We start from the raw sequence: 15,223 nt of genomic DNA, 5'->3' as shown, positions 1-15,223 counted from the left end.
TGCCTGTCGGTGGAAAGCAAACTCATGTCGCGTCTCCTCTGTGCTAGCAAGCTCCTGTCGAGCCTGCTGTAACTGCTCCTCCAACTAAGGACTGTCTGGATGCTGCTCTTGCATCCTCTGTAATGAAGCAATGCCCCGTTTGAGACGCTGCTCCGCCTCTCTCGCTGCAGCCCGGCGAGCCAGAGACTCGTGAAGAAAAAAATGGCTAATCTGAGCTAGGCCTGAGGCCACTCTGTCATCAGGAGAATCCTGCCTGTCCATGCCCTCTGTCCAGAGAGCCTCTACCCTCTCTCTGAGTGCTGAGTCCAACAAGACCCTCTGTGGGATGCGAAGCATCGTGCTCCCACTCCTCTGCATGTCTGCCACTTTGAGGGTCACTAGTGCATGATGTCCGAGAAGGTGGTCCCTGCCAGGATGGCCACTGACCCTCCCAAGTCACCGAAGTGGTCACTAGTGTAGAAGCGATCTATCCGCGATAGATTCACTCCTCCCACTCTGCGGTCCGATCGAGAGAAGGCAAGACTCTCTGGGAGCCTCACAAAACCAGAGTGGTGCCATGTATCCAAGACCCTCAGACTCATACAAAACCTCTCCCAAGCTGCCAACTCGACTCCATGCACAGTAGCATGGCTGCCACCAATCCTGTCAGAAGGGTCCTCCAACATGTTGAAGTCCCCTACTATGCACCAATGATCTGCCTACAGCAGAGACTCAACAATCAGTGAGCAAAACTTTGCACGATCACTCGCCACATTGGGCGCATAGATGTTCAGGAAACCCACTAGGCCACCATGAACCTGCATAGTAATCCACTGAGCCTTGTCTGGCACAATAATCCCTCTGCCCACAATGGCCTGCTGCAATGAGTCTGCAATAGTCATACATACCCCACCCTGGATGCCTCCAGGTCCAAAAGCAGCTGACCAAAAGGTATCATAGCGTCCACGCAAAATCTGACCACATCGCCGAATGCGGCTCTCAGACAAATGGTGCTCCTGAAGCATAAGGAGATCAATCTCTCCTCCCACAAGGCAACGCTGAAGCTCTTGACGCAATCGGCCCCGCTGACGCTGAAACTGGGGCCCACCTAGTCCCTGCATGTTCCATGAGACGATCCTCATGGAGAGCGAGAGAGAACAAATGCTGCCGCAGCAGCTAGACGGGCTATCTTCGAGGCTGGCTTGGATGGGGAGTAATCCGCATCCGAGCATCCTCTAGATAGGCGTGACTGCAATGAGTGCCTAGCCCAAGCGCAAGCAGAGCGAGCCGTGCGTAAAGCAACCTCCTCTGTCTAGGAGTCCTCATGAATGTATACATAGCATGGAAAACACTGCGTATCAGCGAAGAAGTAAACCACAATGTGCCTACATCCTGCAGAGTCTGGGGGTGTCACCGCAAACTTGGCCAATGGCCACAAAGTCTGTAACTCCTAGTTCTCCCATGTGGTGAGAGAACTCCAGGACCTGTGTATGCAACCATCCCAACACTGAGTCGAGAGTCCACTCTGTTTGGGCCCTGCCGCAAAGGGGGAAGGAGAAACCAACTGCTGAGTCCAAGGCCTCTGTCCCCCTAGCGGCAAGGAATAGAGCATGGACCCTGAAGCAGGCTGCCTCCTGGTCTGCTGAGGGAAAGCCGAGAAAACGAGTGAAGCCGTAGTCGAAGAAGTCCCAGTGGCGCCGGATGTCAATGCTCGTCAGACCACGAGGGAAAGTTGCAAGGGAAGATGTCTGTACTTGCAGAGAGGGCCGTAAGAAAGGCTGACCCTCTCTCGCTAGGCGACTCATGGCAAAGGCGCTGCCAAGCGATCTCCTATCCATCGGAGAAGGCCCTGCCCCCTGGGTCGACTGTGGAACTGGAGTAGGAGGGGGGGGAGAAGGAGGTGGGGGAAGCGGTGGAGAAGAGGGGTGGGAGGGGGCGACAGAGGTAGAGGGGCGAGGTGAAGAGGCAGCGGGAGTAGAAGGCGGGGGGGAGGATGAGGAAGAGGGGGGGAACTCTGGGGGGGGGGGGAGGCTGTCGAGGGTGAAGCTAGGGTGGGGGCTGGAGCAGGGACCTTCTCCTGCTCAAGAGGACCGAAGCGGTTCCCGGTGGGAACCCACTGCTGCTGAGTAGGCGCCTGAGGGCCACTCTGAGTGCCAGGCTGACGCTGTGTCCCCTGTTGTCGTCTACACGGGCCTGCTGCCATCTCTCCTCCGCTGGAGCCCCAAGCTCGGAGGGTGGCTCTGCATGTGTGCGTTGTGTCTTTGTCTGGGCTGCGGGCCAGCCCTGGCAAGCTGGGACTGAGGCTGTGGTGTAGGTCGAGGCCTCCTCCGTGGACAGGCCTTCGCTAGATGGCCCATGTGTCGACAAATGAAGCACTGGTTCGGGAGGCCCGAATACTCCACACTTAATCTAAACCAACCCCCACTCACCCGAGGCAAAAGAATAACCTTCGGGAGCGTGTGAATGTCTCTGACCAAAACTCGAACTGAGGGAATGCCAGCCGCCTTGGCAGCTGCTGATGTTGCCGTATGAGGTGTCTCCAGGACAGTCCCAATGGCTGAGCCGATCCTGGATAGAAGTGGTAAGTACTCCCTCCGCAAACCCGGAAAGCAGACCGAGATGGGGATGTTTGTCTCCTCTACTAGAACATCCAAAGCAGGGTCGAAACCATGTCTCCACTGTCGAAAGTGGGCACGTGCTGCTCGGATGGTCAGTGGACTCATGGCGATGACCTTGGACGCCATCTCGGAGGTCTCAAACTCGATCTGGTAGTAGCCTCGTCCGAGTATCTGCACGTGCAGGATCTTGCCCACCTCTGTTAGAAGGCGGGCCTGGAGAAGGTCACGCAGCTCTCCTCTGCTAGGTCGGGTGCCAAGAATCTTGCAGATGATAGAAGTCGCCTGCAATCGCTCTACCTCTGCGGCAAGGCTCGCTTGCTCTGTCGGCGAAAGAGAGTCGGATGGTGGGCTCAGCGGGGTCGGGCGAGTCCCTCCGGGGTGGAGTTGGAGCCTCCATCTGTGTCTACTGCTGTGGCGAAACGAACGAGCAGTGGAGAAGGTCTGCGGACGAGCGTCGAGCACTTGCCCAAAAGGACAAATGCTACACGAGCCAATATGCAAGGAAAAGAAGAGGGGGAGGGGGGGGGGGGGGGGGGGGGGGGGGGGGGTGGGGGGGGGGGGGGGGGGGCAATGGGGGGGGCCCGCGGGGCAGTGCGATACCAAGAGGGGGGTAGCAGGTGACTGTGGGGCAGCGCACAGGAGCGGCGGGAATGGGGGGGCAGCGCGCTGGGGTAGGCGGGAGTGGAGGCAGCGCAGGGGCACTGGGGGGGGGGGGGGGGGGGGGGGGGGGGTGGTGGTGGTCAGCGATGGCGCAGCGGGGGGGGGGCAGCAGCAATAGCGAGCGCGTGAGTCCTCCGAATTTCACATCTTTGTCTCCCGACTTGAATGTTTTCTGCCTGTGGTGCTTCTTCTTATGGTGCTCATTCTTTCTATGCTTAGACTCCGTGAGTACAGGAGTCCTTTCCCTTGAATGCACTTCTTGCTGCAACGGATCGTTCAGAAACATGTCCTCTGGAGCGACGCTGTCATCCAGATCCTTCATGAAAGAAAACTGAAGAAAATCAGGAGGATCCTGCTCTTGAACCTTTGGATTAAACCGCACATGACGTTCCGGAGGTTTCCTATGCCTCTCGTGCATGCGGGAGGTTCCAATCAAAGGATCTTTCCTTGGTTCTGGCGCCTTTGGGTTATGTGGGATTTCTCCCGATCCCATCGGCATTTTCTCCTTCCCTTTCTCAAGAGTATGGAGAATCTTTTGGACTTCTGGATAGGAGAGAGCTTTTTGCAACTCTTCCACCTGCTGTTGAAGGAGAGAAAACTCTATTTCGCGTCCTCCCGTTTCTGCAGTCTGCCAAGAGTCGTCAATCCCTTAAGGAAGAGAGAGATGACCTTGCTCTGAACACAAAAATACGGAAGCGTAAACTGACTTTTAATTGTACTTCAAATACTCAAGAGAATGAGAGAGAGAGAGAGAGAGAGAGAGAGAGAGAGAGAGAGAGAGAGAGAGAGAGAGAGAGAGCTTGGCACTTCATTGGGGACCAGAAGATGGGCTGGTCCCCCCCCATAAAGAGATTATCTTTATTACTAAGGGAGAATCTTTACAAGCACAAGAACAGGGCAATAGCCCGTCCTCTATTCTTTCTTTTCTGTTTCTGACTGAGAGAGTGCGAAAGCTACTCTTTGAATACTGAGAGGATTTTCCCTTTGCTATGAGATTTTGGAAAGCTCTCGAAAACGAGAGTCTATCTTCAACGGAAGCTCTCGAAATTGAAAGTCTACCTTCCGCTAACTGAGTCCCTTTATGCATAATCATTCCTCCAACAAAAACAAGAGAGAAACACGCAAAATGCACGCACACATGCTTGCTATAATTTTCTGCACATAACGTGAGAAGAACTAGATTCTATACGTATTTTGCTGAAATTCACCCTAAAAGAGATGATTAAGGGCTGAAAACAGAGAATTTACAGCCACCACACTCTACGAAGAGAGTGCCTGCTGCAACTTCTCGTGATGAAACTTCACCAAAAGCTGGCTAGGGCTATGAGAACCCTTGTTCTAGACAATGGGAGCACGAGGCCACCACATATGTCGCAAGGGACTGCTCTCAAGCTTCCATGGAGGGCTCCAATGGGTAGAGCATACTCACAATAGGGGGGGTAGGAGCATTGCCAACACTGAAAATGGGGGGGGGGGGGGGCTCCTAAATAGCCATCAGGGAGAGGGGGCGCTAGGAAGGGAGAGAGGGTGAGAGTGAGAGTGAGAGAGAGTTAGTTTGCATTGGTAAGTGTGCCACTTGGCACACTTACTTAATAACTTAAAAACCCTTCAACTTTCACTTTTAAAAGTTCACAAACTATTAATGAAATGTGCAAATTGAACCACAACTGCACACATAGATGCAATCCAATGAAACTGTTACCTGCTCCCCAACGCAATGCCGTACCAGCACTGCTCTGGCATTACCTTTTTGCACTCGTCCGGTCATTTGGTCCGGCATAAACAATTTAAAAATACTTTAACTAACTTATCCTAAGGCCGTAAAATAATTCAGGCCTTAGGGTTATTATTCTAAGGACCCCATCTGAGTCTTGTGCTTGCACTAGCGCGCGTAATTTTCTGAGCCTAAAATCTGAGGCTACTATCTACCCCTTCATTGAAGACCCGATTTCCCAATCACTAGGGCTTCAGGGTATTTTCCGCTAGGGTCTCCCTGAGGTGCTCTGGCCCAAACTTGGGCGCACCTGAGGCCCCAGAAACTGCTAGATCTATTCTGATGTGCACACAACTAATTAGATAATTCTTTTCTCATAAATAAATTAATTATTTACAAAGTCTGACATAGTTACAGATAGAGTTGAACTCAGGAAGAGTAGAGCCAAACAGGAACTGCACGCGAAGGCCGAGGCCCCAGATCTGAGTGAGCCAGCTTGCAAATGTGTCATGTTTTACAAGGACTGTACAGACAAGCTGATGTAACAAGTGTAAAGGCTTCTGATGGGTCTCAAGATCTGGCAAGACGTATGGACAGGTTGACGTGGCAGATTTCTATGCTGGAGATAGCTTTTGGGCGCTGGCTATTTCAAAAAATTAGCTTTTGGTCATTAGTTACTGAAATCAGATGATTTATAAGCTATGAGCACACATGTAAAAATGTTTTTGAAGCTGCTTTTGGGGTTTTGGGGCCGAGTGGCTACAAAAGAGAGGCAAGGGTGCCATTAATTTTGAGATTGTGACTCTGTAGGCTGTATCAGAGTGCGTGTGTCACATAAGACACTGACAGTTCGTCAACATAATAAAGAAATACCTCTAGGGGTGCCTAGTTGAGGGGCGAGTGCTTATGAGTGTGGAACTGTGCTACTGTGCGTCTCTTGACATCAATGCATTATCAAGTTCATTTTGCTGTTTTCTGTTTAGTTTAGGATTGTTGTAGTGTTTTACTGCCTTGCTAGGTGAGTTGCCAGTTTCAACAGGTAGGGTTTTCTTTTTTTTTTTGGGCAAGAAGGGGGGGACGCTTTGAAGCTGTGGCGGCTGACGAGGTTAATCTGTAAAATAGCACAGCAGGCATACTGGCGATTGACAGTCAAGGAGCGTGTTGCTTAATGATGCTTGTGGTGGCGGATAGCTCCTCTTAGGGAGGCCAGCGCAAACAAATTCTTGGGGTAGGGCAGCGCGCTAATCCTCTTTGTCTCTCCTCCTGTCTTGTAGTCCTTCTATTTGCGAGTGTATCTCAATCCAGTCTTTTGGGTCCTCCTAGAAGTGATCCCATAGACGATTCCATCCCTCCGTTATACACATCAGGCATCATCGGTCCGTGATGGTATCCTCGAAAACCTGGCAGTATGTATTCAAATTGTATTCTTGGCATCATGTAGTTCCCAGGTATGATCATGCCATATCCTCCAAAAATTCCTTGTCCGTATTTTGCGCTTCTTCTCGCTTGTCCTCTGCAATGGACAGCCGATACACCTGGAAACAAAGAGAGCAACCTCTGGAAGACCATATGAGCAGTTTGTACAACTTTGCCAGATGAACGTCTCTTTATCCAATCCCTTGCCTTGACAGTGGTCGCAAGAATATTGGAATGCATGAGAGAATGCCAGATCGAAGTACCTGGCTGTGATGGGTACACCACAAGAGGCATACTTGTCTGTGCCGTTGTCAGGTGTTTCCATCCATCTTCCACTGCCCACTTCTGAGAGAATTATGGGTGATGTGCTCTTTGCCTGAATCCAGATGGGTATGGAGCTCTGAGAGCAACTGTACCAAAGCACAATGGGCAGCCCTCAACTTCACTAAAGCATCCAACATCCAAAAAGCATCTTCCTTATGGTTTCTGATTGTTTACGTCGATATTTAGTTCCATGTGTCCGCTGGTCCAAGTCTAGAGTTAAAAGCACCACTGTTTTTCTTGTTCGCACAATGGGCAGCCCTCCACTTCACTAAAGCATCCAACATCCAAAAAGCATCTTCCTTATGGTTTCTGATTGTTTACGTCGATATTTAGTTCCATGTGTCCGCTGGTTTAAGTCTAGAGTTAAAAGCAGCACTGTTTTTCTTGTTCCAAAGGGTCTTTTTGCATTTTGTATGTCAAATCAGATAGCAGTCAAAACTTATTTTTACACGCAGAGAAGGTGAAGGAGCCTTTTACGGGCATTGAATTTGACTGGAAAAGGAACATCAGGCAAGCTGAAGCAGAGGGAGAATATCAACTTCTTGGAACAGCTGTTCGTTGCATGCTTGGCCAGGTCTTCAATATCGTTCTAAGTATGTTGTACTTGGCAGCTTGTTGTGATGTTTCTGTCCTTCCTTTCTGTTCACATTTGTGTTGTTTACAATGCCAGTGTAAATTTGCCAAGGCTCGAGCTTATGCAGTTGGCTTGTACGTTGAGAATGTGGATGAGGTGAGGTTTTGGCTCCTACTTTGAGGGCAAGGCAGACGTTCTGATTGTCAAAAGCTAAAATCATTTGGTGTATCATTTTTTTGTTGTCAGTTCGAAAACCTGCAAAGATTTGTAGTCTGTACAAGAATATTCATTGGGGCATGGATTGTGCTAACTTTGTGTAAGAGATTGGTAGAAAGGATATGTTATTGGTGCTTGAGGTGTGCCACCTTTGTTCAAGAGATCGATAGAAAGAAATATTTAATCGACGTATGGGTTCGTATGGGTTGTGCCAACTTCTTTAAGAGAAGGTATTATGTTGGTTGCACAAATGAAAGGCATTTTTTCAATTAATGTAACATTTAATGGCCTAATAACTTATGTGTAGCGGAAATTAGCATGAACATAGTGGGCATTTCATTAGAATAGATTCCTAATGAGAATTACAAGAGTGCTTGGGTGGAGAGAGCAACAAAAAGCATAACACCTAGTTAGATAGCATCAACAATACTTTCAAAAGAGAGAGCAATTAAGCTATTGACAACAGTTGAGGACCGGATTTTCATGGAGCCGGTCCCCCCTCCAAAAGGCTTTGTATTATGGTTTCTCCCATCAAAAGAGACATTGTACAATACAATTCTTTGTGTTCCTTCAAGACTAGCTAGTGCAATGAAGATGGAAACTTCATGCACTAAGCAAAACACTTAACAAACACAACTTGAATTATCCCCGTTCTCAGACCCAAGACCTCACACACCTTCGAAGATGGTGAGAGCTAGCAGGGTATGAGAGTAGATTGAGAGGAAGAAGGAGTATCGTACGAGAAAGATGTACATCTCCTCACATAATCACTCATATGTAGCATAGCTTAGCTTAGTAATTAGCTTGGTAGAGGAGATGAGCATGCATTGAAGCTTGGCTCTTGGTTGGATTTGTATCCACATGCCAAGAGAGTGTTGATGTAGGCTTCTATCTCACAAGCTTGGCGTAGGCGATGAGTTCTCCATTAAAGCTTGGGAAGAGATAGTCTTCTCTTTCTTCACACATGAGCTTGTGTGAGTGTGTGTGATAATGCCTTGCAAAAATCAGCCCCCTCTCTCTCTGGGGCGAGCCCTCTTGCTAAATGCTCTTCCTGAAGCCTCATTGGCGCTCCCCAAGTCAAGCCAATTACAATTAAGCAGCATAAGTGATAGCCTTTTGACATGCGTCCCCCTTTCCCCTTTGCCTCCTGGCCAATAGGAATCAGGCAAGCCATGGGGCTCCTGAATGCTCATTGGACCCCTTGGGAGACTACCCAATAGTTTTCTAGGAGACTTGATTCTCATTGGTTTCTTTTATTAAATGTTTTTAAATTAATTAAACTAGATTTACTCTAGCTTAATTTTCATTGGTCCACTTCAAGGGTCATCCAATAGAAATTGGGCACACCTTGTGGGCATCTGGCCTAGGGAGTTGACATGTGTCCTTCATTCCCTTTGTGTAAAGGGAGCCTGTGTGTGTGTGTGTGTGTGGCTTTCTCTCTCATCCCCTACCTTTAGGGCTCGCCCCCTCCCATGTAGGGATGTGCAAAGACTTTTAGGGCACACACAAAGCATCCAATTTTCGCTAGGGTTGACCTTTGGACACAACCTTTGAATTTTGGAACGTTAGCATTTTGGAAGTCTTAATGGGCTAAACCTTAGGGTCTTTTTAGCCCATTGTTGCACATGGCTCTTTTGCAGATGGCCCCCCCTATGGATCCCTATTTTCCCTCCTTTGGATCCCTACTGTGGCCGGTCTGCTAGCTTAACCAATATTCTAGCTTTTTCTCTCTTGGCCTTTCCCACATTAAATGATCAGTTTAATATGAGAAAATCATTTAGGAGAATTAGATATTGATTATTATGACAATTAACCATAATTTTAAGAAGTTTTTTTTTTCCCCCCTACAAAATGAATCTTTCTATTAGTGAAAAACCACCCAATGGCTACATCAACCCTTACCATGAAGAAACATGTACAAAGAGGGGAGGCGAACAAAGATAGATACAGAACATACAATGACTACATTGCAAAATGGGATGGGGGCAAAGCCAAGTGGGTGGCCTGTATTGCCAGTGGCGTGCTCCACGATGAGGAAAGGCCTCAACACCAAGGCTAATGAAGGCCTGGTGCTGCATGTCAACCTGGATCTGAGCTGCTCTGGATGGGTACATACTGTTCTCTTGAGTGTATGGATCAACTTGACTTAGAAGGCCCCAATGGCTATTGTGGGTGGCTTTTTAAAACTCGGAAGCATTGAGCCCTCTAGATAAAGTCCATGACAAGGTTACTGAACGATGCCTCTATTGGGTCATTTTCTCTGGCAAAAAATCTATGATAGGGTGCTGATAAGGGTGTCCCTCCCAAAGTCGAATATCCAGACTACCCGGCTCCATCTCTTCTTAGCTAAATGTTGGCAAAGATATGGCTGACAAAGTGGTTGCACCCAAGTGTAAGTCATGCTGGAATTATGGATACCTTCAAGCAAAAACTCTTGAGCAGCCTGCTGCGCTGAGGCAGTCCCATAAGCAATATTGCAGTCTCCACTAGATGCCCTCACCTGTGACAGGCCTAGGAGTGGCTGTAGTAAGCAAACTATGAGCGACTAGCTACTGGAAGGTAGTGATCTTGTGAGGCTTGTGAGTGGCCAAAGATGTGCCCAAATATCTAAGCGAGAGCCCTCTGAGTGGCTGTGCTGTTGCCATTGCTTTGCCACTGCTGGAGTGCCCTCCCGTCTAGCCGTCAAGACGTGACAGCCAAGTCATCCAGTATATTGGAAGTAAGGTACCTCAGGGTGGTCGCCCACAGTGGGGATTTGGGGGGGGGGGGGGGGGGGGGGGGGGGGGTCTCCCAAAGCCACTCACTAGGGTCCTACTCTCGTCATGCTAGAGGCTATTCCTCTTCACTACCTGATTGAGGGCTGGTTCTACGTTGCACCTGCTGCTGCAAGAACCCTAGTTCTTTACAAAGTGCACTCAAAAACCAAGGACTTGCATTGGACGCGAGGCCTCCTCTTGTACTTCAAAGAAGAAGCACTTACCCTCCTCTATGCATGCTGTGCTTGCAATGAACACCTCTAGTTGTGTAAAAGCACCCATCCATGGAGGATCCTACAGCTCGAAAAGAATTTGTCAATCCACTGGGATTGTTGCCTTTATATCCTGGTGCGTGGTTGGCCACCCCTTTTAAGGCTTAATCTGTCCAACTGTACACTCTGTGGTGTGTCACATAATTGTATCCAATCTCCAAGCCTGCAAGCTAGACACGCAACCATGGGACCCCTAGGGCCCAAGCTACATGCAGTAGTCGATTGCCAAGCATACGAGCATGCTTTGTATGTAGCAAGAGATCCCATCTCAATGGGAGGTCTCTCCTCCATTTAAGACGGCTGTCTCTAAGTGCGACAGAGCTGCTTCCATGCCTCGAAACTAGTCAATGCAAACGTGTCCTCCCAACCTTTGCTCGACCCAACTTTACACATCTTTGTAAAAACAAGTGTGGTGTGGATAGTCAAGGGCTGCCCATGTCGGGAGATTCGAGAACCCTTTTCTAGAACAAGATCAAAGAAAATTCTAGTAGACCTTTGAACCTGGACTATTGTCATGTGCACACTTCACTTGCGCCATGTGGACAAGCTACTGCTATAGTCTAGCGTCAGTCTTAGCTTAGGACCTAGCCTGGCAACTAAACCCTACGATCTCATAAAAATGCTAAAAGTCACTGATTAATAAATGACTTAAGTGATTGTTCATATGCCTATATGCTTAAGTGACTTAACTGTGCAAGTGAGGGTATGTAACTATGACCGGCCTGGACATGCACGTCCTGCTTGAGGCTCACAAGGGTAGACACTGCTCGACCTAGATTTTTATGCCTATAAAGGTAGCATGGCCAACGCTAGGAGAAGCAGAAGAAGAAGGGCTTGCAGCCTTCAGTGCTCGCAGGGTCAGCACCTCAGCGTTTCCAGCCTTTTCTCATCAGCGTTTTCAGCTCAGAACAGCCAGCGATTTCAGCCTATGATCGCCATCAGACTTCATCCCCTAGCCTCGGCATGGTTGCAGATTCTAGCCATCAACATCGCTAGCATTTTCAGCATACAACCCTAACCTCGTCGCGGATGCAGTCCTCGCTGCAACTCTACCAGCGTTTTCAGTTTTCAGTCAACACCTACTTCAGTGTTTTCAGTTTTCAGCCTATCGCCGCCACCGGCGATAGTAGATCAGCCCATAGCCTCGTCGCAGCTGCAATACCCCTCAGTACTCGCAGTACCCCTCAGTACCCACAGTACCCCAGTAACCGCATTACCCAATATCACATGCATCAAGTACCCATTAGGATGCTCAACATCTCAACATTTAGCATCATTTGTATCAGCATTTGTGCAAGAAATAAAGAAAGTACTTGCTCTTGCAATAGAGAAAGGGAATCCTTGAGGGTTTGGGACCCGACATTTGGTGTCGTCTCTCTCTCTCTCTCTCTCTCTCTCTCTCTCTCTCTCTCTCTCTCTCTCTTGTGTCCCTCTCTTTCATTCAGTTTAGTTCAGTTCTTTCAAATGAAGTGAAGTAACCTTGTGTTTGTGAGCAGAGTACTAGATCTGAGCTAAATCCTTAAAACACTTCTGCAACACTTGACATTGGTATCAGAGCTCTGTACGTGCTTCGGCTTCGCGAACTCAAGGGAAGAACCAATAACCCAAGCAGAACCAAAAACCCAAAGAACCTCTCTTAGTTTTTTTTCCCGAAAGAATCTTGGTGTCCCGATCTTGGACTTATTAGCCACCCCCACCCTTAGTCCATCGTGCATTGGACGCGCTCCCGTCTTCATCGCTATGTCTTTCGACATCGGATACACGACAATCCAGATCTTGAGTACCAGGATCTACTTGCCTCGTATGCGGATATGGGAGGAGTTGGAGAAAGGAACCCTAATCCTCTTCTGCATTTGCAATCACACGTAGCGTGCATCCACTTTCGTTGACAAGCAACCCTTGGAAATACCTCCGAGCACCCTTACCTTTTATCTTCAATTGCAATGTTTTCACGACAGGACTATTGAGTGGTAGTACCTGCTCGGTAGGCAGAGTCAGTATAAAGGCTGGTATTCTGCGATAGTAGTAAGGCTACCTAGTAACTCAGTTAGTTGGTGTTTACATCGCAGCAGTATCTACATCCGTAGTATCCACTAGTTGTAGGAGTTTTCATCGGCTTATACATCCACAAGCATCATAAGCATTCAACATCAAAAGTAGAGAGAAGTATCCAAAGGTAGAAGCTCAACAGTTGTTCCTCACCTTTAACAGGGGAGGATGTCACGTGTGCACTTCACTTGCGCCACGTGGACAAGCTAGTGCTACAGTCTAGCGTCAGTCTTAGCTTAGGACCTAGCCTGGCACCCTTGTGAGCCTCTAGCAGGACGTGCATGTGCAAGCCGGTCATAGTTGCATACCCTCACTTGCACACTTAAGTCACGTCAGCATATAGACATATGAACAGTCACTTAAGTCATTTATTAATAAGTGACTTTTAGCACTTTTATGAGATTGTGGGGTTCAACTAGACACTGCTTGACACAGATTTTTATGCCTATAAAGGCAACATGGCCAGCGCTAGGAGAAGCAGAAGAGGCAGCAGAAGAAGAAGGGCCTGAAACCTTCAGTGCTCGTAGGGCCAGCACCTCAGCGTTTTCAGCCTTTTCTCATCAACATTTTCAGCTGTAGCATCAGCGTTTTCAGCACAGAACAGCCAGCGATTTCAGCCTATGATCGCCATCAGACTTCAGCCCCTAGCCTCGTCATGGTTGCAGATTCTAGCCATCGACATTTCTAGCGTTTTCAACATACAACCCTAGCCTCGTCGCGTTCGCAGTCTTCGCCGCAACTCCACCAGCGTTTTCAGTTTTCAGCCTATCGTTGCCATCGGCGATAGCAGATCACCCCATAGCCTCGTCGCAGCCGCAATACCCCGCAGTACCTCTCAGTCTCTGCAGCACCCCACAGTACCCATCAGTACCTTCAATACCTGCAACACCCCAGTACCCCAATTTTAGGAGTATTCAGCATCATTAGCGTCAAGTACCCATTAGCATCTTGGCATCTCAACATTGCATCATTGTATCAGCATTGGTGCAAGAAATAAAGAAAGTACTTGCTCTGGCAACAAAGTAAGGGGGCCCTTGAGGGTTTGGGACCCGACATTCAGTGTCATCTCTTTTCTCTCTCTCTTGTGTCTCTCTCTATCATTCAATTTAGTTCAATTCTTTCAAGTGAAGTAACCTTGTGTTTGGGTGAGGAGTACTTGTCACGGGACGGGCACCACGTGCCAACGGAAAAGAACAGTCTGAATAGACTTTTAGCACTTCAACAACAATTAAATTGAAAGAGAGAGAGAGCACATGCGACACGGAGTGGCGAAATTCCACCCCAGAGAGTATTGGCCCCAAACCTTGGCGCCCCTTTCGGTATTTCTTTTTATTACTTGAACTCAGTACAATGCCGGTACTCGTGCTCTACACCTTCACCCAGAAGAGTGCCAGAGAATGAGCCCTCTGCACATATATAAAGGCCCTTGGCCTTGAGAAGCAATTTACAAGAAAAGCTTGAAACTCAAAAGCAACTGGCTCAAAAGCTGGCTCCCAAAAGCAAGCAACACGTTTTGCGGAAATCCGTACAACTCCCACGTTAGCATGTCAGTGCGAATTGTGGAAATCTGTACAGCTGCCATGTCTTCATGCAAATTTCGAGAGTCCGTACAACTGCCCTCTCATCAATTCTCCACGCGTGTGTGTGGGCTTGCTTTATTTTTAATGCCTTTATGTCACTTGGGCCCCATTGGACGGGGTCCCATAAGTTGGTGGGAACTCTTCTTTAAAATAGGCCACTTGGCCAAACTTTGCAAGTTGGTGAAACTTCTTCTGCACTTCACTTTGGAGAGATGGATTGCCCATGGCTTGCTGAAGCCTAGTAACAAGATAGTTAACAAGCATTGAAGCATCATTAGTAGCTTGCTCATGAGCAAAATCAAATTTATCAACATTAATTTCACTCTCTTTACTATTGTCAGCCATTCTAATAACTTTTAGGTGTAAACTTTTTAGGTGTACTTTGGCACTTCAAGCCCTAGTTGCTACTCCTCTTTACCCCTTTAGAAAAAGCACTCAAGCTACTGTACCCGCGGCTCGAATACCATTAATTGCAAGGAATAGAAGAGAGGGTCTTTCGACACCAAAAGAGCACCGGCTCCTGTCAAGCTTCTAATAGCTCAATAGTGGTTAAGCCGTAGGCAAGCCCCGTAGGACTCCACTATTAAGACCATAGCTCTCGACGGTGATGCCCCGTTAACTGCACGAAGGCAGGCGCACTGCAAGGCTGAAAAATCCCTATTCTACTTACTCACAGGCAATTAATAATACCAACCATTTGTAGCTAGCTTGAGGACCTCCCTTCTTGAGCAAGAAAAGAGAAACCTTGAGCTCTGATACCAATGTAACATTTAATGGCCTAATAACTTATGTGTAGCGGAAATTAGCATGAACATAGTGGGCATTTCATTAGAATAGATTCCTAATGAGAATTACAAGAGTGCTTGGGTGGAGAGAGCAACAAAAGAGTGCTAGAGAATGACCTAGAAGAGTGCCAGAGAATGAGCCCTCTGCACATATGTAAAGGCCCTTGGTCTTGAGAAGCAATTTACAAGAAAAGCTTGAAACTCAAAAGCAACTGGCTCAAAAGCTGGCTCCCAAAAGCAAGCAACACGTTTTGCGGAAATCCGTACAACTCCCACGTTA

General features: G+C 48.2%; 1 protein-coding gene across 2 annotated transcripts in view; it reads left to right on the top strand.

Annotated features, from left to right (window-relative positions):
* Positions 1 to 15,223, top strand: part of LOC147462476 (uncharacterized) — a 181,723-nt gene that overhangs the window by 68,148 nt on the left and 98,352 nt on the right. For both annotated transcript variants that reach the window (XR_015189957.1, XM_086526300.1), the window contains exons 2-3: positions 7,167 to 7,285; positions 7,382 to 7,441. Coding sequence is in view for 1 of the 2 variants with exons in the window: in XM_086526300.1 (XP_086382426.1) it covers positions 7,167 to 7,285; positions 7,382 to 7,441 (179 nt within the window). In the remaining variant the exon portion in view is untranslated. The remainder of the gene's footprint in view (positions 1 to 7,166; positions 7,286 to 7,381; positions 7,442 to 15,223) is intronic.

Source organism: Adiantum capillus-veneris, chromosome 2, assembly GCF_014529385.1.
Source record: "Adiantum capillus-veneris isolate H3 chromosome 2, ASM1452938v2, whole genome shotgun sequence".
Lineage (NCBI taxonomy): Eukaryota > Viridiplantae > Streptophyta > Polypodiopsida > Polypodiales > Pteridaceae > Adiantum > Adiantum capillus-veneris.
This window is presented reverse-complemented; position numbering and strand designations above follow the sequence as displayed.